The following is a 25593-nucleotide window of genomic DNA, read 5'->3' as shown; positions in this document are numbered from 1 at the left end:
TACAGGGATGGTTGAATTGTGTATTTCTTATGAGTTACAGTTACCACACTGATTCTCAGACATGTCAGGGACAGTGGCAGCTGGTGAAGTTTTAGGATGGGGGGGTGCAAGACCCCACCCTCCACGTTTGGCCCCTCCCACTTCGCACAAGCCACACCCCTTATAGAATCCACATCATATACCAGGCTGCACATTATACACTGGGCTCTGCACATCATATACCAGGCTGCACATTATACACCGGGCTCTGCACATCATATACCAGGCTGCACATTATATACCAGGCTCTGCACATCATATACCAGGCTGCACATTATACACAGGGCTCTGCACATCATACACAGAGCTCTGCACATCATATACCAGGCTGCACATTATACACTGGGCTCTGCACATCATATACCAGGCTGCACATTATACACCGGGCTCTGCACATCATATACCAGGCTGCACATTATATACCAGGCTCTGCACATCATATACCAGGCTGCACATTATACACTGGGCTCTGCACATCATATACCAGGCTGCACATTATACACCGGGCTCTGCACATCATATACCAGGCTGCACATTATATACCAGGCTCTGCACATCATATACCAGGCTGCACATTATACACAGGGCTCTGCACATCATACACAGAGCTCTGCACATCATATACCAGGCTGCACATTATACACTGGGCTCTGCACATCATATACACAGGGCTCTGCATATCATATACCAGGCTACACATTATACACAGAGCTCTGCACATCATATATCAGGCTGCACATTATACACCGGGCTCTGCACATCATATACACAGGGCTCTGCACATCATATACCAGGCTGCACATTATACACAGGGCTCTGCACATCATATGCCAGGCTGCACATTATACACCGGGCTCTGCACATCATATACCAGGCTCATGACGTCCAGATAAAAAAAAAAATACATGTAGTTTAGAATCGGGGTGGGGGAGGGGGGGTGCTGCCATCCACAATAAGAAAATAAAAAGTGTAGTTTAGAAGTGAAGGGTGCTGCTGTCCAGAGTAAGAAAAAAAACATGTAGTTTAGACCATGGGGGCGGGGGGGGGGGGGGGGGGTGTGTTTGCTGCCGTCCACAATCATTACAAAATACATGTAGTTTAGAACCGGGGGGGGGGGGGGGGGAGTTGGAGAAGCTGCAGTCCAGATTAAGAAAATAAAAACATGTCGTTTAGAGGGGGGGGGGGGTGGGTTGTGGTGCTGCCGTCCAAACTAGGAAAATAAAACATGTAGTTGGGGGGGGGGGGGGGTGTTCTGCCATCCACAATAACCAAATAAAACAATAAAACATGTACTTTAGAACAACGGGGGGGGTTGCTGCCATCTAACTACCTAGAAACGAAAAGTCTGCATGCCATCAACAGCAGGAGCTTCTGCTTACCAGAGCAGACGAGTGCCAACGTCACATCCTTGAGTGACGTTAGTACCACTGCTTCTCAATGAATCTATGCACTCGCCCGGCCAGTCAGACAGCTGGAAGCTGTGGCACGATCGACCGTGGCGCAGAGTGAGTTCTTTTGGTCCAAATGAAGCGCCTTGTCTACAATCTCGTGATTGCATAGACGTGGCGCTTCACATATCGCACTGTGCCCGGGACACAGTGCACATAAGGACGTTTAAAAAAAAAAAAGGACAGGTTTAAATAAAAATAGTTTTTTTTTTTGGACTGCCTGGGGGGGGGGGGGGCGGCGCCCCGGCGCCCCCTATGGACGGGCCGCCACTGGTCAGGGATCTAACCCATGATCAAGGCTTTTGGAATCAAGTCCTAAAGAGTTGCACTGTAGGACTATCCCAAACATTTAAAATAAAAAATATAGTGTAGCGCTTCAATAATAAGTGTAATCAACACAAATTCTATAAAGATAATAGTAGCAAAACAGAGATCACACAGAACCAAATGCCTAGAAATCAAAGTCCAACATAAAACAGTCATTCAACTGTGTTGATGGCGTAGAAGTGACCAAACCGTCACCTAGAAGGACAATGATGTACTGGACGAATGAGTTCATGCGGGTAAACTTGATTGTAAGCATCAAACTGAAAAGTGAATAAATACTTCTTACCGGAACGGTTGGACTCACACAGTCATATGACGGTTGAGTCTAGAAGGCTTGGGGTCACACTCTGGGACCAAAGACTGTAAGGAGAGAGGTCAGTTGGGCTGGTGCAGAAACTCCTGACGGTTGTAGGCTCGAAGGTGGATCCTTTCAGATGAAACCTCAAAGGTCAAGCCCAGACGCAGCTCACTGTACCAACAATCCTGCCACCCCCGAATGGAGAGGGAGGTACTCGTAAAATTTTACACCAAGGCAACGGAGAGGGGAAAAAAGAAAAAAAGGCTCCACATGGTGCGGGTCAAACAATATAAAAAAGTTGATTTATTAAAGTCAAAAAGATAATAAATTGACTTAGTGATCACATAAAAAGCAAAATGAACTAAAAGCAATGTGGGGTACCAACAGCTCGCCCGACGCGTTTCGACATATGTGTCTTCAACTGGGGCATGCCCCAGTTGAAGACACATATGTCGAAACGCGTCGGGCGAGCTGTTGGTACCCCACATTGCTTTTAGTTCATTTTGCTTTTTATGTGATCACTAAGTCAATTTATTATCTTTTTGACTTTAATAAATCAACTTTTTTATATTGTTTGACCCGCACCATGTGGAGCCTTTTTTTCTTTTTTCCCCTCTCCGTTGCCTTGGTGTAAAATTTTACGAGTACCTCCCTCTCCATTCGGGGGTGGCAGGATTGTTGGTACAGTGAGCTGCGTCTGGGCTTGACCTTTGAGGTTTCATCTGAAAGGATCCACCTTCGAGCCTACAACCGTCAGGAGTTTCTGCACCAGCCCAACTGACCTCTCTCCTTACAGTCTTTGGTCCCAGAGTGTGACCCCAAGCCTTCTAGACTCAACCGTCATATGACTGTGTGAGTCCAACCGTTCCGGTAAGAAGTATTTATTCACTTTTCAGTTTGATGCTTACAATCAAGTTTACCCGCATGAACTCATTCGTCCAGTACATCATTGTCCTTCTAGGTGACGGTTTGGTCACTTCTACGCCATCAACACAGTTGAATGACTGTTTTATGTTGGACTTTGATTTCTAGGCATTTGGTTCTGTGTGATCTCTGTTTTGCTACTATTATCTTTATAGAATTTGTGTTGATTACACTTATTATTGAAGCGCTACACTATATTTTTTATTTTACCTGTTGAACTTTGTTTGTTTTTGGTGTTGGCTGCTGTTGTGGCCGTTGTGGCCATTTTTTCACAAATTATAGCGCAGTGTTTTCCCTTTTTATATATCCCAAACATTTAACATATTAAATCACCGACATAATAAATTGGACAAGCAGCACATCGTTAATTACAGGTCATATTAATTTCTGTTATCTCAGGACATCTTATCAGCTTGATCAACCTCCAAACTCCCACTTTAGAACCAGTTCCATGTTGCACAACAAGGCAAGAGTCACAACAACAGATATCAGTTCTAATAAAATTTTTCTGCAAAGTCATAGTAGCAAGCAAACCTGATCTTATATGAGGAACATATAAGCACTCAATACTTTGATCTTATTATTAGTAAATTCATATGATAATTATTTTTCTTTATCAGACTGAATGTGACATTCTCATTGGTAAATTTTTGTCAATTCAGAGATGCTTTATACACTTCCTTGTAATGTAGTTAATCCTGCACTATAATTAGGATATATTATGCAAAAATAATGAAAAAAAGAATAAAATCTAAAATATGGCACCACTAAATCATTAAAATTACATTAATTATGTGTGTTTAATGCAGATGTAATTTCTTTAAATGAATACAACAAGTTTCACAACTAATGAAAATGCATTAGTGGCAATTAAATGCAACAGTAACATAATTTACTCAAGAGACAGAGATCCAATGTCTTATGCTGTTGTAATGTCACTGATTGCTGTGGGGGAAGTCATAGACTGAATATTCAGTGAATCTACAATCCATCTGCTTCCACTGAGTGGTCACCCCAAAGCTGCCTCATTCATCCCAACATTCTATGGATGAGAATTCCACTTAATACCCATGGTGATATGTCTTCTATATCTTCTATATCTTCTCAGGAATACAGTATACTGTATGGTTAACTCTTTGACATTTTTTTATGATATAACTCAGTGATCTCCAAACTGCGGCCCAAGGGACAGAGGCAGCCCTTTGCCAGCCTTTATACGGCCCTTAAAGGCATAATTCCTGCCACTGACACCAATGATGGGGCATTATTCCTTCCACTAATATCAATGATGGTGCACTATTCCTCCCACTGATACCAATGAAAACACACAATTCCTTCTCCTACTAACCACCAAGCTTTAGGCCATGTTTATTTTTACTGTGTTGGGTCAGGGACATTTTCTAACCCCACTGGCCACAATACGGACCCCCCTAAAGTCTGAAGGACAGTAAACTGGCCCTTTGTTTGAAAAGTTTGGAAACCCCAGATATAAATATTTGCTGACCGCCCCATAGCATATCTACTGCTACAGGGTGGCTGCACTGCAAAGAATCATGTATAAATTAGTGATTCTGCACTTCTGGGGTTTTGGGCGTGAGTGCACCACTGGCGGCTCGCTCCTGCTGTAATTTTACACAGCGGGTCCTGCTGATCATTCTGTATACAGGCAGAAGGGCAGACTCTCTGCCTGTGTAAACAAGGTAGATTGCCATTCTGTCAGTACAGAAGGTATGGATCCTGTGTTCCTTTAAAGCAGGAACACCGATCCATGCCTTCCACCAGTAAAGGCACCTCCCTCACTACACTGAATCACACGTTAGGCACACATTCATCTTCCCTGATGTTAACTTCTTCCCTGCCAGTGTCATTAGTACAGTGACAGTAGATATTTTTAGTATTGATCACTGTATTAGTGTCAGTTTGGTGTTCGATCACTGTATTAGTGTCAGTTTGGTGTTCTATTTTGTCCGCCACAATATCACAGTCATACTCATTGCCACCATTACTAGTAAAAAAATTAAAGACAAATAAAAATTCCCTAAATATGTCACATAGTATGTAGATGCTATAACTTTTGTGCACACCAATATACACTTATTGGGATTTTTTTTAACCAAATATATTTAGCAGAATACATATTGACCTAAATTGATGAAGAAATTAGATTTTGATTTTTTTTATAGGATGTGTTTTATATCAGAAAGTAAAAAATATAGTTTTTTTCTGAATTGTCTGTGATTTTTTTGTTTATAGCACAAAAAATTAAAAATCCAGAGGTGACCAAATACCGCCAAAAGAAATCTGTAAAGGACAAGGTTATGATGCTAGTGTATTGTGCAAATATGACTCAAAGCCTTCCTTGTTGAGATGCATGTTTCTGCCACCAAATACAGTGCACATCCTTCTTCAGGCCTGACTGACCTTTATTGGTTTGATATTTGTTTATATCAATTTGATCATAATTCCTAACTGCAAACAATCACAATTCAATTTGCTGAGGACAGATTAGCACATGATTGATTGTAGTTGACTGATGTGGGTTACTGCACATTACTGTTAACTGCTTGCCTACCAGGGCAATTTTTTGCACACGTTAAAATCTTAATTAGATCTTAATAGAAAATAGAAATAGAAAAATACTAGCAAACATATATTTTATGAAAGCAGGCCCTGGAGAATATTATAATAGCTGTTGCAATTTATGTCACATGATATTTGTGCAACCATTTAGCAAATGCAGATTTTCAAGAAAAATACACTGAAATTAATTGTAGTGCACACAAACACAAAATACACAACTTTTTAGTAAAAGTAAAAGATGACACTGCATCGAGTAAATAGATACCAAATATGTCAAGATTTTAAATGACATATGCTTGTAAAAATGTCAACTAAAATGGTACCCCTTAAGGAGAACGCTTTAAATGCCTTTGCAGGTCTTCAGTTTAAAGTTATTCATGAATTATGGCCCTAGAATTATTGCTATCTCTTCGAAAGTTGGTGGAAATAAATCACATATGTGCGGGGAATAGGGGTGCGTTTACATTTTTTTTTTTATTATTTTTATTTATTTACCTGCTTTGGGCAAGTGACAGGTACACTTTATGGTGACATTAAGGGTCTTTTAGACCCCTAATACCTCCCTTGCCCTCCAAAGAGACTAACTAAGTACAAATCATGCTTGGATGATGCTTCCTAGCTGTTACAGACAGAAAATAATGGCATTTGGAATGAGACAGACCGGGTTGGGTGATAGATGGTCTGGTGTTCAGAGAGGTAGGGCAGAATATGTTATCATGCCATTTTCTGAACCTACTGAAGCACTTAGAATCCTAGAGCCTTTGGCAGGCTATGGGTTTATTTCCAGTATCTCTATCTTTTACCTTTAAAATAAGTCAAAACAGCAACTGCGCTGAGAATACTTGCTGAACTTTTTGCCAAGGATGTACAGACTATGCTTGAGCTTCACATATGCAAGGATGGCAGAGTAGCCTTCAAAGGGTTCTCTGTGTTTTTTATTTATTTATATGTGATGCTTTTTTGGATTATGTCATGCAGAGATGTTAGGCAGATAGTAGCACTGACAGCACTGCCTGTCCACACTGCGACCACTATTTTGTCTTCTTCCTTACTACGCTACTTGTAATGAAGGTGCTAAATCAAAAAAATTAAGAAAATCCCATTACCCCTCCTGCACTGAATTACTTGCATGCTTTTTTGTTGGGCTTTATTATGTACAAGCACATACATAGCCAGATTTTGTAGTAATTGTACACTTTAAAGCAACTAGCCTGCCTGAACTAAACCTTTTGGGACCATAGAAAATCAAGTTGTATGCATTGTAATCTAGTCTTTCTAGGATTTTTAGTTGGGCACTGAATGGTAACATTGGTAAAACTGGAAATTTTATATGTATATAGTCAAGTAATTTAAAGACAGAATCACTAGTTCCTGATCCAATTCTGACAGCCTAATACTTTATATGCATGGCCATTATAAAGATTAGTTAGGTTTAAAAGGCTTTATGTTGGTGCTTTTAATTAATTGTACATACCACAGCAGCCACTTGATCTCGCACGACAGTGTTCAATATATTTTTCAGTGTCCCCGTTTCCTTTTCCAACTGATTTCGTATTGTCGCATTACTCTGAGGCAGGATAAAATGAACACACAGGGAAATCAGAACAGAGCATGGCATGACCTTAGGCAGATTATGAAGGGCATAATGGCACTTGATGTAATCCTGGTGTAATTACACAACTCTATCCCAAAGATTAATGTCTGCTCCGGGAGCCTGATCAAATTTGTTAATAGACTCAGAAGATATAGATAAAATCAGCGCAGAATTATGAGATCCAGCATATGTTCACAAATGGCCGTAATTCTGGAAAGGTCACAAAGGGGTTAGTTATCTGGAGCCCCACATATGATTGCTGGATGATTTTTGAAGGAGTTAGATATAGTACACTGCTCCTACTACTTACAAAAAACAAACAAAAAAAAAGATTAAAGAAAGAAAGGAAATGTCTTCTAAGAATAAAACAGAAAATGGTGTTTCCATATGTTTTCAATATGTCTCCATGTATTGTTAAATCATTGCACTATAGTAGGGAAAATATAAATATAGAGATACAAAGTAGCCACGCATGACTATAGTTTTTTCCATAAAATAGAAAAATTGTGTAGCACCTTGGAGTTTAGTCAGGAAGCTCCTCACAAATTGACTTGCCAAGAGTAGTTATCTTGATCGATTGATAGGTATTTGTTGATTTCTCCCTAAGCTTGTCCTTGTTGCAATTTTCTCTTCTACCACCGGGTGGCAGGGTACTTGGTGGTACTAGATATGAGAAGGGCAAACCAAAGTCAGGTTTTGGGTATGTGGGCATGCCAGCCAATGGGCAGGGGTTTTCTTTAATCCCTTAGCCTGCTGGGAGAGCCTATATATTCGAGTGAGGACAGATGTTCTGTGTTCTGTGGATGTGTGTCGTCTGCCCCGGGCTGCTGGGCCAGAGATTGGGTCTATCACGGAGGCAACTGGCTGCCAGGCTGTGTGAGGGCCTATCCAGAAGTAACAGGGCTCTGCAGGGTTGGGACTGCGGCTTGCAGTCCAACCAAACCTGTCAGTGGTCGGAGGTAGAAGGGAAGCTTACCAGGGACCACAGTGAGTACTGGAACCGTATTCTCACCGAAGGGCACGGTGGAGAATTGGGAAACTTCAGGTGGTGATAAAGTCAGGGACCCAACCAGTGGAGGTGATGCTTGCAGAGCAGCTTTGTGTGTCAAGCCAGGGACCGTGCCAGCCAGCAGGGATGAAGCTTGAGAAGTATCTGGAGTGCCAAGTCAAGGGTCTAAGCAGAGGAGTGGGGGTGACGCTTGAGGGGATAACACCGCAAACCTTGGAGGAGCTCAAGGGATTCATAGTCAGAGAATCAGTGGGTCTAGTGAGAGACCAGGAGCTCACTATTGAAGAACTACAAGGAGCAGTTGCAGTGAAGCTGAAAGAACTGATACGTTGAGGAACTGTTAAAGGACTGTTACCATAGGAGACAGCAATACTGCACGTGCAGAAGTGGTGCCTTGCTTGGGCCTTTCCCTGTAAGGCTGTCTTCCTACTGAAGTCTTGGTGTCTGCCAATTGAGTTTGCAACTATCTAAGGGTAAAGTTTACATTTTTTCTAACTATCTAAGGGTGTCCTGGCCCCAACTCTCGTTCTCCAAAATATATAAAAAGGACTGTCAAAAGAAATAGAACCTCTTTTAAATCCAAGAAGTGTCTGGCGCTCAATGACTTTCACCATTTTTGCACAACCCACCACATATTGAAGGATGTCAGCTATCTTTGGCTTGGAGGTCCTCATTAGCCAAAAAGAGGTAAAATGCCGCATACACATGATCGGAATTTCATCAGAAAATGCGACCGCGTGTATGCTCCATCAGAATTCCCGAATTCCCACCAGAAAAAATTTGAAAGCATGTTCTCAATTTTTCAGACGGAAAAACTTTCAATCGGAAATTCCGATCGTGTGTATGCAATTCAGACGTCTGACCCCTTTTCAGACGCCTGAATTACAGCAGCAGGGTGTATTTTTTAAGCGCATGATTAAAGTCATAGCCTCTAATAGGCTTGAAAAAAGGTGAAAGCATTGCGCCTGCAGTCTACCCAGGTGTGTTAGAAAAGCGAATGAATATTCGCTTTCCTAACACTGAACCGCCTCTCAGCCATTTGGGTGCGTGGGTATGTTACCCGTCATCTGATTGGCTGAAAGGAAAGGAGCTATGATTGGATGCCTATCAGGAGGAGGGGAGGACATGCATGAAGGACACAGGAGCCGCTGTCTGACCCACTGCAAGGTCTCACCGCTTGCCGCCATCACCCGCATGCCTGACACCACCCCCGAGACAGGGTAAGTGCAGACGGTGAGTGGGCGGGGGGGGGTCACAGTGGCAACTTTTGATGTGCACAGTGGCACCATTTGATGGGCACAGTGATACTATTTGATGGGCACAGTGGCAGCATTTGATGGGGCACAGTAGCAGCATTTGAAGGGGCACAGTGGTTGTGTTTGATGAGCACAGTGGCTACGTTTGATGGGCACAGTGGCTGTGCTTGATGGCACAGTGGCTGAAATTGATGGGCACAGTGGCTGCGTTAGATGGGCACAGTAACTGCGTTTGATGGCACAGTGAGGCTGCAATTGATGATTTTTTTTTTTCAGAATTTTTCAGTTTGTCTCTGTCCACCCAAAAATTTTGAGCACCAGCCGCCACTGCTTGACACCATGTATCTGCCTTATATCTTCTTTATTTGCACATAGAGATGATGGAATATGTCCACCTGGGATTACAGAAAGGGAATCAGCCTTTCTAAAGTGACTACTCTCAGGACCAGAACCACCAGAACCACATCCACACAATAGGGAGAAATGTACTTTTTTTGAACTGGAGTTGGCAAAAGGGACAGGAGAACAATGTGTCAGAGTTGAGGTGAAAGCTGGAAAAAAAACCCTTGGCAAGAAGGAAATTCTGGGCCTCAACATTAGAAAAGGTTCATTTTGCAAAACGATCTTTACAGGATATGGTCCCCAGTTTAGATATTCATCTTCCAGGGGTGATGGCTACACAAAAATATCACTTTGTGGGTGGGAGTAAAAAGATGATTGTCTCTAATAGGTTGCACAGAGTAACAGGGGAGCAAACATGGGGAGCTACATGGGAGACTCCCTATACAAAGACCCTAATCAATGAGTAAGAGGCCAAAAATCTGTGAAAAGATAGAAAGGGCAGAAACCTGGTTCTTGATAGTGATAAGAACAAATGTAGGTCTAGACCTCAATGCAGAAAACAGAGGTTTTGTTCCACAGAGTGTTGAAGGCAATTAGATTCACACCAAGTGTAATATGCCTGTAGCACTAACCCCCGAAGGAGCTGCTGGTTATTTTTGGGCTTACCGTTACCTTTCGTTCTCCTGGTTTCACATCTAGGGGATGTCCCGTGGTAGATGGCCCAGTAACTTGAGACTGACAATAGATCCACTTGAATGGATTTTAGTTGTAAAAACTCAAACCATTGAACAGTATTTCAACTTGGGATCAGAGGGTTGGAAAGGGAAGTTCAGGTACTCTCAATGTCAAAGTCCAAAAACACTAAAGCTTACTTTGACTGCATCCAGAGAATAGCCATTCGCAGCTGGATGAACACTCAGATTGGACAGTCCCTCTCTCACAAGGCCTAGCAGCCAACCAGGTGTTTACTCAGGAACAAAGTCTTTATCATCGACGTTGTTGCAGAACACGTAGGGAAACTAAGCTGTAGAATACTTGTAGGATACCTGGATCTTTCAGCCTGCTTGGCGATATCCACAAGACTGGATTCTCTGGGTTACTTCAGCCCTTCCAGGCTCTTTTTAAGAAAACCAACCCATACGTGGTGTTCTTCTAAAGAGTCCTCCCCTGGAATGCTCGAAGTTCAATGGGTCTCTCCTGAACCGGAGACAGCACCCATCCACCATGGAATCCTTCCTTAGTTCCCTTGCCTTGGGCTAGCCAGCCCCGAGGGATTAAAGTCGGGTGGATCCGCACCCCAGGCCATAGCCTTCCTGGGGGCTGGTCAGGAGGACCAGGACCATGTAATCAGCACAGCATACTGGACCAGAACCCCGAACCACGTGACGTCCGCATCTTAAATACCCTCACCCAGAGGGCACAGCAAGAGGGCCACTCCCACTGACCTGACTCAGAAAGATTAAATTAAATGCCCAACCAGACCATAGTTCCACGCCTGTCACCCTTTTAAAAATAAAAACCCTAAAAAAAACTAGAACACAAGGTGTGACACAGTAGTGTCCTCTGCCCCCCTTCACATCCCCCCCCCCTCCACAGTAGTATCCTCTTCCACCCTTCCCATTACCCCCACAGTGGTGTCCTTGATTGGCTTCTGTCAGAAAAGGGGCTGTATATATGGGCTGAAAGTCAGCCGGTCAGCCGTTCCTGTTTTTGGACAATTTTCGGCCCATGTGTACCCAGCTTAACTGGACCTGTGCCAATCGTTTTGTCTACTTCAGATCTGCTTCCCAATCCATGTAATAAATAGAAATGCAAAAGCAGCTTGAAGCAGGCTGATGCAGCTTGGTGGTTATGTTAATAACAGTGAAAACAATGTAAAAAGCTCACTTCCAGGCAGACTAATTAAACATTTGAAATAGATGGGAACTGTTTTTCCCTTCTAAAATATTTGTAATTCACTCCATGCTAGTCTTTCCAGAAAATACAGTCAGGTTGGTGACCAGACTTTTTGTTACTGAAGTGTAGGTCACCAGCCCCCCCCCCCCCCCCTCCCCAGCCTGTGATAAGACAATGAAGAAGTAGTAGTAGACTGATGAGCTTAACTCATTCCTCATTCTACTATTTTCTACTGGCAGTATGCTCCTTGGCAGCACATGTGCATGCAGCGTAGACTAACAGGCTGCTTGTGCTGTGCCTGCCCTTTCCAATGGAAAACAGAAAACTAATGACAGCTATCTGTTCATTTATTATACTTAATGCAATTTTTATTTTTTTTAATATATCTTTAAATGCCTGGAGTTCAGATTTAAATGTTGAATACTGGAAATAAATTGAAACATTTACTTTGACAGATCTTCTGATTTGTGAAATAACATAAACACATGTATTGCATAGGTAGGGGAAGATTACCTGAATTAAAGAAAGAGCTTCCAGCAATGGAACAACCCCCTCAGCAGTTTGCAGAGTCGCCAGAGTTGATTGAATCTATAAGAGCACAAAATATTAATTATGATTACTGACAAATTTATATATAATAATTTCTTAATGGGTTTCATCACTTTTACATACATGTATTCAATGTACTTATGCATGCAATTTAATGTGCATGTTTTAAGGATTTGCCAAGTATTGTCTGTCAACTATCTACCCAGTCTATTCCTTTTCGGTCTCAAGAAAATTAAGCACAGCATGTGTATGGATTTAAACTGGCCACAACAGTCTTTATTAGCAAACTAAATACCAAACCAAACAAGGATGACCTAAAGTTCACAGAACACAATCAATAAAATCCACAATACAGGGATCCCAAAACACCAGTTGGGACAGAATTTCCAAAATATAACAATTTAGTCACTTTCTTAATAGGCTTACCATCTGCCATACTATAAACGGGCTGAGAAAAATGGGCATGTCCATGTGACTGCTCATATGAAACTGATTATTTAATCCAACCCATGAAAATCTCTTCGGACCACCAGCTTTACATCATCAACTAATAATAAAGTAAGGCTTTTATGCTCTTTCTCTAATCAAGAAGTTCATTTTCCAAGCTTTTCTTTGTGTCTGAGCCTCACCTGAAATGCCTGCATATAACTGGGTTTCTGTTATGCCGCGTACACACGACCGGACTTTCCGGCAGTAAAGGTCTGACGGCCTTCCCGACGGGTTTCTGACGGACTTCTGACTGAACTGACTTGCCCACACACGAATGGACCAAAGTCCGTTAGTTTTGAATGTGATGGCGTACGATGGGACTAGAAAAGGAAGTTCAATAGCCAGTAGCCAATAGCTGCCCTTTGCATCGTATTTGGTCCGTCGGACCAGCATACAGATGAACAGTTTTCCAGATAGAAATTGATTCCGTCGGACAGATTTGAAACATGTTCTATTTCCAGGTCCGTCTGAATTTTTGAAGAAAAAAGTCAGATGAAGCCCATACACGATCATATTATCTTTTACCCTAAAATTCTGCCGGAAAGTCCGGTCCTGTGTATGTGGCATAACAAGGCAAAGAGCACAAAAAAACAGGCAAGGTGAAATTGGAGCAGCTGATTTTGGGGTAATGACCTATACAAGTAGCTTGATCCCACTTTAGCATTTCAGTCATTTAGTATTTGACCTGATATCTGTAGATCTCAAACTTAATCTGGCCATAGATAGATAGATAGATATAAATTCAGCCTGTTCATCAAGGAACTGACATATTTTGATCCATCTATAGCCGTTCCCATTCAAGAGGAGTCAATTTAACGATTGACTTCTCTCGAACGTGTAAGTAGGTGCAGTCTACTTTCTCCCCTGCAGATGGCGCTCTTACACATTGAAAAAAGTAAGGTACTAGTGCGCACAACCCCTATAAATTAACTAATTCCTAACAAATGCCTAATTAACTAAAAAACCAAGGAAGCCGCCAACACAAATAATGTTCTCAACACTATCTAAACAATTGCATATAAAAGTGTGTGGCGCTACCTTTAAAATAAATACCAAAATATGTGAAAAAACAAATCAAAATAAATGTGCAAGAGTCGTGTGCGGCAAGCAGAGGTTCCTCTGAGATGCTTTCAAGGAGTTTTATATAGCGTTCATGCAGATCGCACTGTCACTCTAGTAAAAGTAAAGGATTTGAAGACTGGGGAAGCTGTGTGGGGACCAAGGCTGTTTTTTGGCCCAAATATTCTGAATGTTGAACCAGTGGAAGAATCTAAAAGTGTTGGCCAAGAGGTTGAATTAGAAACATCAGAAGAAAGGCACTGGATTACCTTGTGGGATTACCCTGTGAGATTATCTTGTGAGGAATACTGAGAAGGAGCCATTTCATCTATGCCCCCTACATGTGTATCTGACCCTGCGGGGTCTACCATTGAGGTGAGAGGCTGGGGGAAACGGGGGGTGCACTGGTGGAGCACTGAAGGTGGTTTGTGGAGCACGTTTGCATCCGAGTGAATACGGCATGTTTTCATCAGCACGTTTGGATATTGAATTTATTTATTAAGCACTGGAACATCAGCTTGAACATTTTATTGGACACTTTGTTTTCTATATTTTTAGCACTATTTTGCGATTTTTTGCACATGTTATGCGTTTTTTTTTTTTTTTGCACATTTTATGTGATCTCCATTTATCACATTGCTATAGGTGATTTGCACTTTTTATATTGAAATTATTTATTAAGCACTGGAACATCAGTTTGAACATTTTTTTGGACACTTTGTTTTTTATATATTTTTAGCATTGTTCTGCAATTTTTTGCACATGTTATGCGATTCTTTGCACATTGTATGCGATTTGTATTTATTATATTGCTATAGGTGATTTACACTTTTCAGTCAGTATACACATTTGTGTTGTGCATGGGTTTTTAGCATTGAGTTTTGCTATTTGCACATTTATTTTGATTTCTTGTTTTGTTTTTTTCACATATTTTGGTATTTATTTTAAAGGTAGCGCCACACACTTTTATATGCTCTTTCACATTGGCACTGCAGCTGTAGAGGAAGTAAAGAGGAACACAGTTCCTCTATGGTTTCATGGGTCACTGGGGAAGCATCCAATTGGCAGTGGCAGCCATTTTGGGTGAGGCAGGGCCTATTTAAGTCCCTGACTTCCAGGTACCCCACCTGGTAGGCAGATGCATATCTAGTGAAAATGGTGCCAATGGTGGCAAGAACTGAAACTGTGCCCCTGTCAAAACATTTGAAACTCATCTTTCAGATAACTTTAACAAAACAAAACAGCTAACAAAACTACAAGTCAAACTCTTTAATCTTCCAATTAACAAATTGCAAATGCAGTAACACCAGCACCCATAAATACAGTAACATCAGCACCCAAAAATGCAGTAACACCAGCACCCATAAATACAGTAACATCAGCCCCCGAAAATGCAGTAACACCAGCATCCATAAATACAGTAACAGCACCCAAAAATGCTGCACCAGCTCCTTTGACACTGTGCAGAGGTATAGAGGGAGTAGGATCACAAGTGGCCGGGTGCCCTTAACTGACTAGTTTGCCTAGTGGTAGCACCGGCCCTGTCTGCTTGGCACACATGCAGAAGCTCACATGATGACTTTAAGACTCCTTTTCGGGTCAGCCGTTGACAAGAAGAACCCCAGACAAGATCAAGTGAGTGTGACAAATGCTGGCACCAGATCGGCGACTGACTCTATGATTGATGGTGCAGGATTTGGGCATTAGCAAGGACATGGTGTGCACCTTGGGTAAACGGAAGATCAGTTCCTGATTTGTGACGAACAAACTGACAGATGACCAGAAACCAAAATGGATGGAAACCTCCGGAGATTTAAAGCGGAGTTCCAACCACTTTTGAGAGGTGTCTTAAATGAAAGACCACCTCTATACCACTCGTTTTTGGCTAGTTACAATTTTTTTTTCTTCTAACTCATGTTTTATGAAGTACAGCCTGTACTTCTGATCCAACTGGTCCATAATATCTTCTTCTTCGCCGAGCCCCCCCCGATGTCTTCAGCCGGCCATTCACAAGGTGCCACGTGACTTGCGCATTCGCAGTAGGTAACTGTTTCCCTTAATTAGAATGGCGGCGCCTGCACCCGATCCGATGGATGGATCGGCCTCGGGGGACCGACATTGTGGACTCCCTGGATAGGTAAGTTTCCTTATTAAAAGTCAGCAGATACAGTGTTTGTATAAATAAATAAATTTGCGAGTGGAACACCGCTTTAATTATCATGTATGACCAGGATCCAGCCTTTCTGCAAACCATCATCACAGGGGATGAGACATGTGCAACAATTCTTGGCTCAGCACGGCATACCTGTTCTCCATCATCCACCATACTCCCCTGATCTGGCACTTGCAGACTTCTTCCTGTTTCCCCACCTGAAGAGTGTCACAAAAGGCTCATGTTTTGTGGGCGTGGCCGCAATCAAAGAATGTGTGACAGTGGTTCCTGAAGAGGCCTTTGCTGACAGTTTCCAGAAGCTTTATGAAGGTTGCCAAAAGTGTGTTGATGAAGAATGGCAATTTTTTTGAAGGCCAATAAAAGGTAATTTGTATCTTCTGTTTTGTTTGTTTTGTGATACTATTCACCAAACGTTTTAGAAACACCTCATATTCTAGCTCTCTATTTGAAAGCTTTTTCTACTTTTCCATAGACGCAGTAAACTTCTTAAAAGTACACATAAACCCTAACTGAATGTCATTTCGTTTGCCCAAGGGCTGTGTATCAAAGACAACTGCATACAAAAGAAATATTGTGCAAAATAATATATCATACAAATAAAATTAAAGCATTGCAGTGTAAATATTCATCTGCACCACTAAAGTGAGATATAATCACATTACAAAGCATGTACAAAAACAGTGTTGCTCTAAACATAAAATTGCTCATAAAGTGTTGATAGAAAATAATCCAGTTGTAGAAGTCAAGAATCCAGAAGATGCTCCACCTCGTGCATATACTGCCACCTCAAGCAATATAGACTCTTACCAGAGAGCCTGGACCCTTTATTACAGATGTCAAACAGGCTTGATGTAATAATCTTTGCAGGGGTTATCAGCTGGAGATGTGTTCTCAGAGCAAATTAAGAACTGGATCATTAGACCAGGCTCCATTCAACCCATGACCAGATTTAACCATGCAAATGAAGGAAACACCAGATAGTGTAAAATCCCAAAAGACTAATTTAATAAAAGGTATTGCACTTACATTTGTTCAGATAAAAACCAGCGTTGTATACAACATAGGTGGCCATCATAAAAAACATCCAGATGCTATAAACGGGAACACAATAGCAGGAAACAGCGCCTTTAGCCGACTGGTTTCGCGCTAAGAGGACTTCTTCTGGGGCATGAGCATCATTTCCTGCTATCACAATATATACAAAACAAGCAATCCAAGCCTCACTTTCATTTCTGCAGCCACAGGAGAGGAGGGATATGTCACATCCAAACCTCACTCTCATGCAAACAGGAACTAATATATAGGAAACAGGCAATTCATTTCATTCCTACAAATGTAAGTACAACACCTTTTATTAAATTAATCTTTTAGGATTATACACTGTCTAGCGTCTCCTTCATTTGCATGGTTAAATCTGGTTGTGGGGTAAAAGGAGCCTGGATTGATTATCCAGTGAAAGTTCTTAATTTGCTCTGAGGACACATCTCCAACTGATATAGATACAGTATATGCACGAGGTGGAGGGTCTTCTGGATTCATCTGCAATTTCACGGATTTGTGTTTTTTTTGTTTTTCTACAATTGGACTATTTTCTATCAACACTTTCAGCAACTTTTTGTTTAGCGCAACACTGTTTTTGATATGAAAGACAACTGCCATTTTTATCACAATACTTGTTTATTTCATCTTTTGTTCATATAGCTACTTCCTGTTTACATGCTTGCTCTCCAGCAAAGGCTGCATGGCATTTGACAACGGTGGAACATGCCAGTGTGATAAGCTGAAATGGTAACTAGAAGCACAATTGGGAGACGGGGACAAAGTGGAAGTGTTTTAATGAGGATCTTCATGGCAGTATCAAAAGATATTTTACCCCCTTCCTGCCCCTTCCTGGCAGCCCTTTACTGTTTAAAAAATAAGGAGTTTGGATGGACTTTCCAATCACATGTTTTTTTGCTGTCATAATGGTCACATGATCAGGAGCTAGTTCCACCAGCTCCCGACCATAAACAGAGACCCGGAAGCCGTCTGTGACAGCTCACTCACTCTGCTGGGAGTGCAGAGTGAAAAGTGTCAGTGCTGATACATCAGCTGCCATGGAACCATATGTGTGAAGTGTGGACGTTAAGGTCCACCTTCCCTGCCATCGCACATGTATGTTATGTGGTTGGCAAGAGGTTAATAATATCTGCAGATTTAAAATTTCTATAATTCACTTTTGACTTTTCATTACATGTTAATACTTATATAAGATTTTAGTGATTTGGTTTACATACTTTAATACTTATGATCTTGGAAACAAACACAGTGTAGTAATGTGCTTGTCTTGGTTATCCAGTATAACATTGATACTCATGCATAATTGCATGTGCTGCAAGCTTCATTAACTAAGCAAGATTAGTATCTGTGCTGAAATATTTATAGTATCCCACCTGTTGCAGGATGTTGTTGAAGGGTATCTCGTCCACACCACTCTTGTTATACTCTTGTAGAACCTTCAAGGCTATAGTGGACATTAAGTTCAGTGGAGCTAGATTCAAAGTGAAGTTGTCAATTTTTTCCTCGAGATCTGATGTGTACTACGGGGAGGAAATGGAAAAGTAATAAGAAAACAGGTTCAATACAATGCGACCTGTCATCAGGATTAAAGCTGAGTCTCTTTTATCCCATTAACATTACTCATTAGTTATTAATACACATACCAAAGAGTGACTCAACTGTCACACAGTGAACTGAAACAGTATCAGCCCTATACACAATACTAGCCTAAAGCTGAAACTTAGAAAAAAAATTATAGTGTAGGATGATACTAATCACAAACAATGATTACGTATCATTTAAATGAAACATAATATTTATTACTTGTATCTACTAGCTCTTTGAGAAATGTGTGCATTTGTGTGTCTTTCCAGTGTCATAATACAATCTAATGTCAATAGCTTCAGGTTTTAGCAAATGTGAAGTCTTTTTTATCTGAGAGTCATATTGACTGCTGCTTACCTGGGTAATGTTGAAAGCACTGTCCAAGTCAATAGGGTTGCTAAACTGAAGGACATCCCAAATTGGAGAACCTCTCTTGCACTGGCTGAGAGTAAGAGACACAAAGTAAGTCAAAGGGTCCAGAGGCAGGATTACTAGTCTGAAATGTCAGGCATAATTAAATTACCAGTGTGTGTGACCTATGCTTGGTATGGGGCATATGCTGCAAACCTCTGTAAAGTTCCATTCAAGTAGCTCCTCTATTGCTTGATCAGGCAGGCAGTTAAGTGCACCTTGCATATGCTCTCCAGTTCTGGAGATGCTAGATAGGTATTGGTTGGCACACTCTACTGATCTTTAAAAATGTCTGATGCCGCCTTCCTATAATTGGTGAGAGCAACAAAAGAAAGTGGCATTCAGAAGATGCCAAAAAGTGCCTTTTTTTGATTGCCAAAGTCCATGTCTGTGCTAAGCCATGCTATTTCTTGAAAAACAGGCTATTTCCTTAATGGGAAAACTAGACAAGAAGTGTAGAATGGTGAGTTAACTTAATCTCAACACTTAGCTGAATGAGTCCAGAGTATATTTGTATATTAATTATCCATATTTTCCATCAAAGCCCCATCTTAGAAATAGAGAGGCTTAATAAAGTGAGTATAGTTTTAACTTATCGTGGAACTTTTTGCAATGTGGGGGGTTTTGGTGTGGGGTTTCCCTTAATATTCATACCAGACCCAAAAGGTCTGGTAATATACTGGGAGAGGTGGGGAACCCATGCCGTTTTTTTTCAATGATTTTTATCTATATTGCCAAGATATGACAATTAATTACAGCCGCAAACAAGGGAATGATGCGCTATTTTACAGGCATACTAAGGACCCCCCCCTCGGCACATAATTTAAAGGAATATTTCATTTTTATTGTTTCACTTTAAGCATTATTACTTTTTTTGCCATTGATACATGCATTTTTATCCATATTGCTGGGATCTGACAATTCATTACAGCCTCGAGCAGTTTTAAATTAGATTTTTTCCTTCGAAAATATAATTTTGCTGTGGTATTGTTATAAACATGGGAAAGATGCACTACTTTACAGGCATACTAAGGAGACCCCCAGGCATGATATTTAAAGGAATATTTCATTTTTATTGTTTCACTTTTAGCATGATTAAAATCACTGCTCCCTAGAAGGAAGGAAGTTGTAAAATCATATGATTGCTGGCAGGATCGATATATCTCTTAAGTTAAAAAAATACCTAACAAAATGCTAAATTGTATATTTTACAGACCAAAGAGAGCAAATATGAGAAGGCCATTGTTTTGGTTTATATAGATGTAACATGATCGATAAGTGCCTATGTAAGTACAAGGCCTGTCATTTGTAGTCCATCTTTGATAAAATGTTAACATTGTAAGCAAAGAAAAGCCAGATTTTAGAGTATTACACCTAAGTGCCAGCTTTTCTTTGCATATACGGATTGTCTGGATGAGAAGTCAGCTGCCTCTGCCAGAGCACAGGTGATAAAGCTACATTACAATACTGGGAGGTAGTAGCATCTACTTTCATGTATTTGAAAATATTGTCAATAGACTTTTTTGAAATGCACTAGTCTCAATTTTTCACACTTAGGCCTCATACAGGGGGTATAAATCTGTGCCCCATGTGAAGGCCGTGTGTGAGGAAAAGTTTCATCTGCTGGTGGCACTGTCAGATCTTTGGGCCACAGTACTGGTGTGCGCCAGTGGGTGTCTCCTAGCAGTCTGGAGCTGTCAGGAAAGGTTTCACCTGCTGGTGGCACTGTCTGATCTTTGGGTCGCAGTACTGGTGTCCACAAGCGGGTGTCTCCTAGCAATCTGGAGCTGAAATCATCTCCTGCAATCAGGCGTCACCTGAAACTGATTGCAGGAGATGTGTATTTATACCCGGCAAGCACTCACACACTTGCCTTGGTATTGTCCTTGAGCCCTGACCTGTACCTACTGTATGATCCTGAACCTGTTCCTGTTCCTCCTGTGATCCTGTTTTCCTGCACCCCTGCCATGCAGCATGATCCCTTCAATCTTCTCACTGTCCTGTCTTGCTCCTTGCCCCCATCTGCTGATCTCCCGTATATGACCCTAGCCTGGCTACGTTTATGATTCTGGTATTCCCTATCCCTATTTCTGTATATACTAGTTTAGATTGTTGTTCTTTGTGGGTCACTGTTTGGTTGTTTGATTTGTTTTACACTGTTTGGTATTGGAGGTGCGTTTAAATCTGTGTTCACTTATCTTAATAAACTACATTACTTTTTCACCTTACATACATTTTGGTTCACTCTTTTGCAGTCCACACAGTTCTGATCACACCTGTTTATGACACCGTGCTTAACCACCCAGGAATGCACAGGTTTTCATGCAACCAGTTGCCTAGCTGTCAATTGGGATGCAGCAGCTGCACAGACACATGATGTGACATCAAGCACTAGCATGTATACTAAATTAGGAGCAGCGGCTGCATCCCAATTGGCAGCTTTGGGACTGCCTGGATGGGGATGCTTGGACACACATGCATCCCCATGCAGGTTAATACAGCTCTCATACGAGGCATGGATTCATATCTCCCATGCCTTGGGGTTAGTAAGCTTGTAGAAGCTGCACATGAATACTAGGGAATTTACACCCAAGTACTAGATAAATAAGTTAGATGAGCACATATCTGTTTTACTCACGTATACAAATCTGTGAAGCTGGAATTTTCTCTGAGTCCAAGTTGTTTTCGCAAGTTGATATTATTCGGCAGATTTTTAGGGTCATCCAGAAACTGTAAAGTACATATTATCATTATTGAAAAGTGACAGACATTTAAAGAGTTTGTGAGTTAATATACTTTTGCTGTCTTTCATTGCCCTCACTTACCTTATAGATATCCCCATTCACCCAGTGTTTACACACAAGGGTTTGTATGTTTCCTCCAATCAAGAAGGTGAGGAACACGAAGAGGATCAGTAGCCAGGAGAATATGAAGGTCAGATACACCTCCCTGCAGGAGATATGTGCATTAGATTGGTTAGAACACACTCTTCTGTCCTGTTGGTACTACTGATATTATTGAATGCTGTGTTTCCACCCTTATTTTTGTAATTCACAAATCAAAACTTTTTAAAGTAGGTCTTTGAAGGCTACATGTACCAAACTAATAGTAGCAGTGGCATGTTTTAGCTGTAACTACTATACTCAATCTTTTTTCTCTTGCTCTGGCTCTTATTCTTTACTACATACACTCATCCACTGACAGTACCAGAATCCAATCAAGACACTTCTTTTAACACCAATGGTAATGAGAGTGCACATTAAGTAGATATTTTAAGATGTAGATATTTTGAGATCAAGGCTTATATCACTATGACATTAGTGTAAGCTACAGTGATGAGTACTAGGCACTAGAGCAGTGGTGGTCAACCTAGTAAATATAGGGAGCCTCGAGTGCAGCCCGTGACATGCCCATAGGGATGCATAATAGCTTAGGGCCCAGTCACACTGATATGTTGCAGTAATCCTTGGTAAAATGTGTGTTTGCTATTACTGGTACATTATATTGCAATTAATCCTAGAAAATATTAATTTGCGTAAAATGTAACTTTAAGATAAGATCAAGATGCTTATGCCGTTAAAGCCAATATCATCTATTGTTGAGAACTTGGGACCTTAGAAATGAATTGGGAAATTGAACTTCTATTTTTTTATTGATCTATTTAATATATTAAATGGTGTTATTTTTTTATTTTTTTGCTTTTCATAGGATATCTGGATTCGGTCAATGAAAACCCCATACTTACACTCTACATAACTCTACTGCACTATAACAGCGGTCTATCCATGCAGAGGCGGCAGAACAGACTAGTGCTGTGACATCAGATATGACCTCACATCACTTTCACTGTAAACACAATGCAAAAAGCATTGTATTTTAGTGCCTACTACCAGTGCTTCTGTGGAGTGAAGCTGATCAATACACTGAAGCTAATTGGGACCTGCAGAGGTCGCTGGCACTTGAGTAACTGGCTATTCTTCTAGCCTGATTCTGGAGGAATCTAATTTTTTAAATATTACAAAAGTTCCAATATTTTGAACACTGATACCCTACTGACTGACTACTGGGTCAAAATTTGGTTTTCTTTTTACCGTAATTATAGTGTTTATTTAAAGAGTTAACACACAGTAATAGGGGACTACAACACTACAATAAGTACAGTATCTGCTCTTCTCTGGGCTCCATCTGGTTCTCCCTGCTAAGTCTTAATCCGAACCACAAAGAGTAAGGAAGGTTTATGCCTCACTTCTCTGAGAACCCAACTGAATGGAATTCTCATTCATACTTTTCAACTCCTTTATTTGTATGGACAGGTGCAATTTACAGAGCAGAGAGAGGTGCAGCCTCAGACTTTTTCTTTGTAACATTTAGATGGCTCGATAAGTATAAAGATTCCATTACCATCTACTGAATTATATGATAGTTATAAAATATATAATTACATTAAACGTCTTCTTTTTTTCTATTTTAGTTTTGCCTCCTTTCTCATTGTTACTTCCCCCAGTGTCTGCAGCTGATTGCTATGATTTTTCTTATATTATCACAACAAATCTGGTTGCTGATACTCAATTTACTGCCTGATTGAATTTCTATATTACTATGTTGGAATTTTGTTTCATTTTACTGACAGCATCTATTTAAAGATTTCAGAATCACACACATTAAAAGAAATCCAGCTCCATCCCTCCGTCTTCGCTGTCTGCTGTCTGGGTTACGCAGTATGTAGAGGCCCCAGACTCCAAAGATCAACCCCAGTGCTGTGCAAGCAGCTATCAAGAGAAGGATACAACACAGAACAACTCCAATTATCCACCTGTAAGTAAAAAAAAAACATATTAGAGACAAGCTTATTTAGGGAATGGTGAATAGATATAGGAAGAGCTACAATAATAACAGTAGGAACAATTACAGGGAGGCTTTGAGCAGAGCTCCTATGGGAGTGGTTAGGTTACGCAATGGCATTAAAAAACTGTTATTAGGTTAAGGAGGTCCACCCTAAAGTGGACCTTCCGCTCATTGGAATCCTCCCCCCCTCTGGCGCCACAATTGGCACCTTTCAGGGGGAGGGGGGTGCAGGTACCTGTACAGTACAGGTATCTGCACCCACTTCCGGCATAGCTATCTGCGGAAAGGGGCGTATCTACGCCCCTTTCCGAAAGTCCCCCGCTGCCTGCTGGGAAACACACGGATCCCAGAGACAGCGGGACCATTCTTATTGCGCAGCGCGACTCGCGCATGCGCAGTAGGGAACCGGGAAATGAAGCCGAAAGGCTCCACTTCCTGATTCCCATACCCAAGATGGCGGCGGCAGCACCCGAGAGACGATCGAGAGATCGGCTTCGGGTGCCGACATCGCGGGCGCGCTGGGCGGGTAAGTGCCCTTATTTTAAAAGTCAGCAGCTGCAGTATTTGTAGCTGCTGGCTTTTAAAAAAAAAAAACGGCGGAACTCCCGGCGGACTCCCGGCGGACTCCCGCTTTAAGGGCAAGAACAAGGCAAGTAGCTATTAACAGGATGAATTTGGAAATTAACTTATATTAGTTCTATGTACATTAGTTGCACAAAGTAATTGCCATAATTTAAGCTTTTAAATTACACACCATTGATATATACTGTAAACTGACCATATAACATAATAACCAAAGCAATTTAGAAATAGTAACATATAATATATGCAAAACTACTGCTTATGGGATCCCTATAACCACAAAAATAGAAGAATAAAAATAAGTCCTGTGTACAGGCACACCTCTGTGAAAAAAAGGTTTGGTTTTCACAATTTAATTGCAGATCCCACTACTCTGTTCTATGTAAGCTGAGCTGCTAATTAATATAGTGGTGGGGATGAGTATAGACAATTTTTAAGGTTGTCAGAAATCAGACTGCATATGAACAGCTGTTTTTTTTTCTTTTGTTTTTTGCTCTGATCTATATTTTTTATTTTGTCCTAAAAATTTAAGTTGGGGTTTAAGATACAACATGCACATTAAAGTCAACCATGCTGTTCCTCTCGACATTTTATTATTTGATTTCTAGCACTTTACATAGAGCCAATAAATTACATAGAATCGTGGAACCATTTTTTTTTTATAACCGTCCCCAAAAAGGACACACGCTAATGTCTATACCTCACTAAGACTGGCCGTAGATGAATCAGTCTTTTTTTAACCACTTAAGCCCCGGACCAATTTGCAGTCAAAGGACCAGGCCCCTTTTTGCGATTCAGCACTGCGTTGCTTTAACAAACAATTTGCGCGGTCGTGCGACGTGACTCCCAAACAAGATTGGCGTCCTTTTTTTCGCACAAATAGAGCTTTCTTTTGGTGGTATTTGATCACCTCTGTGGTTTTTATTTTTTGCGCTATAAACAAAAATAAATTTTGAAAAAAATCTATATTTTTTACTTTTTGCTATAATAAATATCCCCAAAAAATATATAAAAATATTTTTTTTTCCTCAGCTTAGGCCGATACATATTCTTCTACATATTTTTGTAAATTGCAATTAGCGATTATTGATTAGTTTGCGCAAAAGTTATAGCGTTTACAAAATAGGGG

At 41.0% G+C, this 25593-nt stretch overlaps 1 protein-coding gene across 1 annotated transcript in view; it reads right to left on the bottom strand.

Moving 5' to 3' along the window:
• The window catches only part of PROM2 (prominin 2), a 110168-nt gene that overhangs the window by 30940 nt on the left and 53635 nt on the right, over positions 1 to 25593 (bottom strand). The window contains exons 11-17 of the mRNA XM_077469508.1: positions 23698 to 23850; positions 21863 to 21986; positions 21676 to 21767; positions 18984 to 19068; positions 18416 to 18562; positions 12227 to 12301; positions 7091 to 7183 (exon numbers count right to left, since the gene is read on the bottom strand). Coding sequence (XP_077325634.1) covers positions 7091 to 7183; positions 12227 to 12301; positions 18416 to 18562; positions 18984 to 19068; positions 21676 to 21767; positions 21863 to 21986; positions 23698 to 23850 — 769 coding nt within the window. The remainder of the gene's footprint in view (positions 1 to 7090; positions 7184 to 12226; positions 12302 to 18415; positions 18563 to 18983; positions 19069 to 21675; positions 21768 to 21862; positions 21987 to 23697; positions 23851 to 25593) is intronic.

This window comes from Lithobates pipiens, unplaced genomic scaffold, assembly GCF_037356315.1.
Source record: "Lithobates pipiens isolate NorthernLeopardFrog02 unplaced genomic scaffold, aLitPip1_a1.2 Scaffold_8, whole genome shotgun sequence".
Lineage (NCBI taxonomy): Eukaryota > Metazoa > Chordata > Amphibia > Anura > Ranidae > Lithobates > Lithobates pipiens.
Note: the sequence above shows the minus strand (reverse complement) of the source record. Positions and strands in the feature narration are given on the sequence as shown.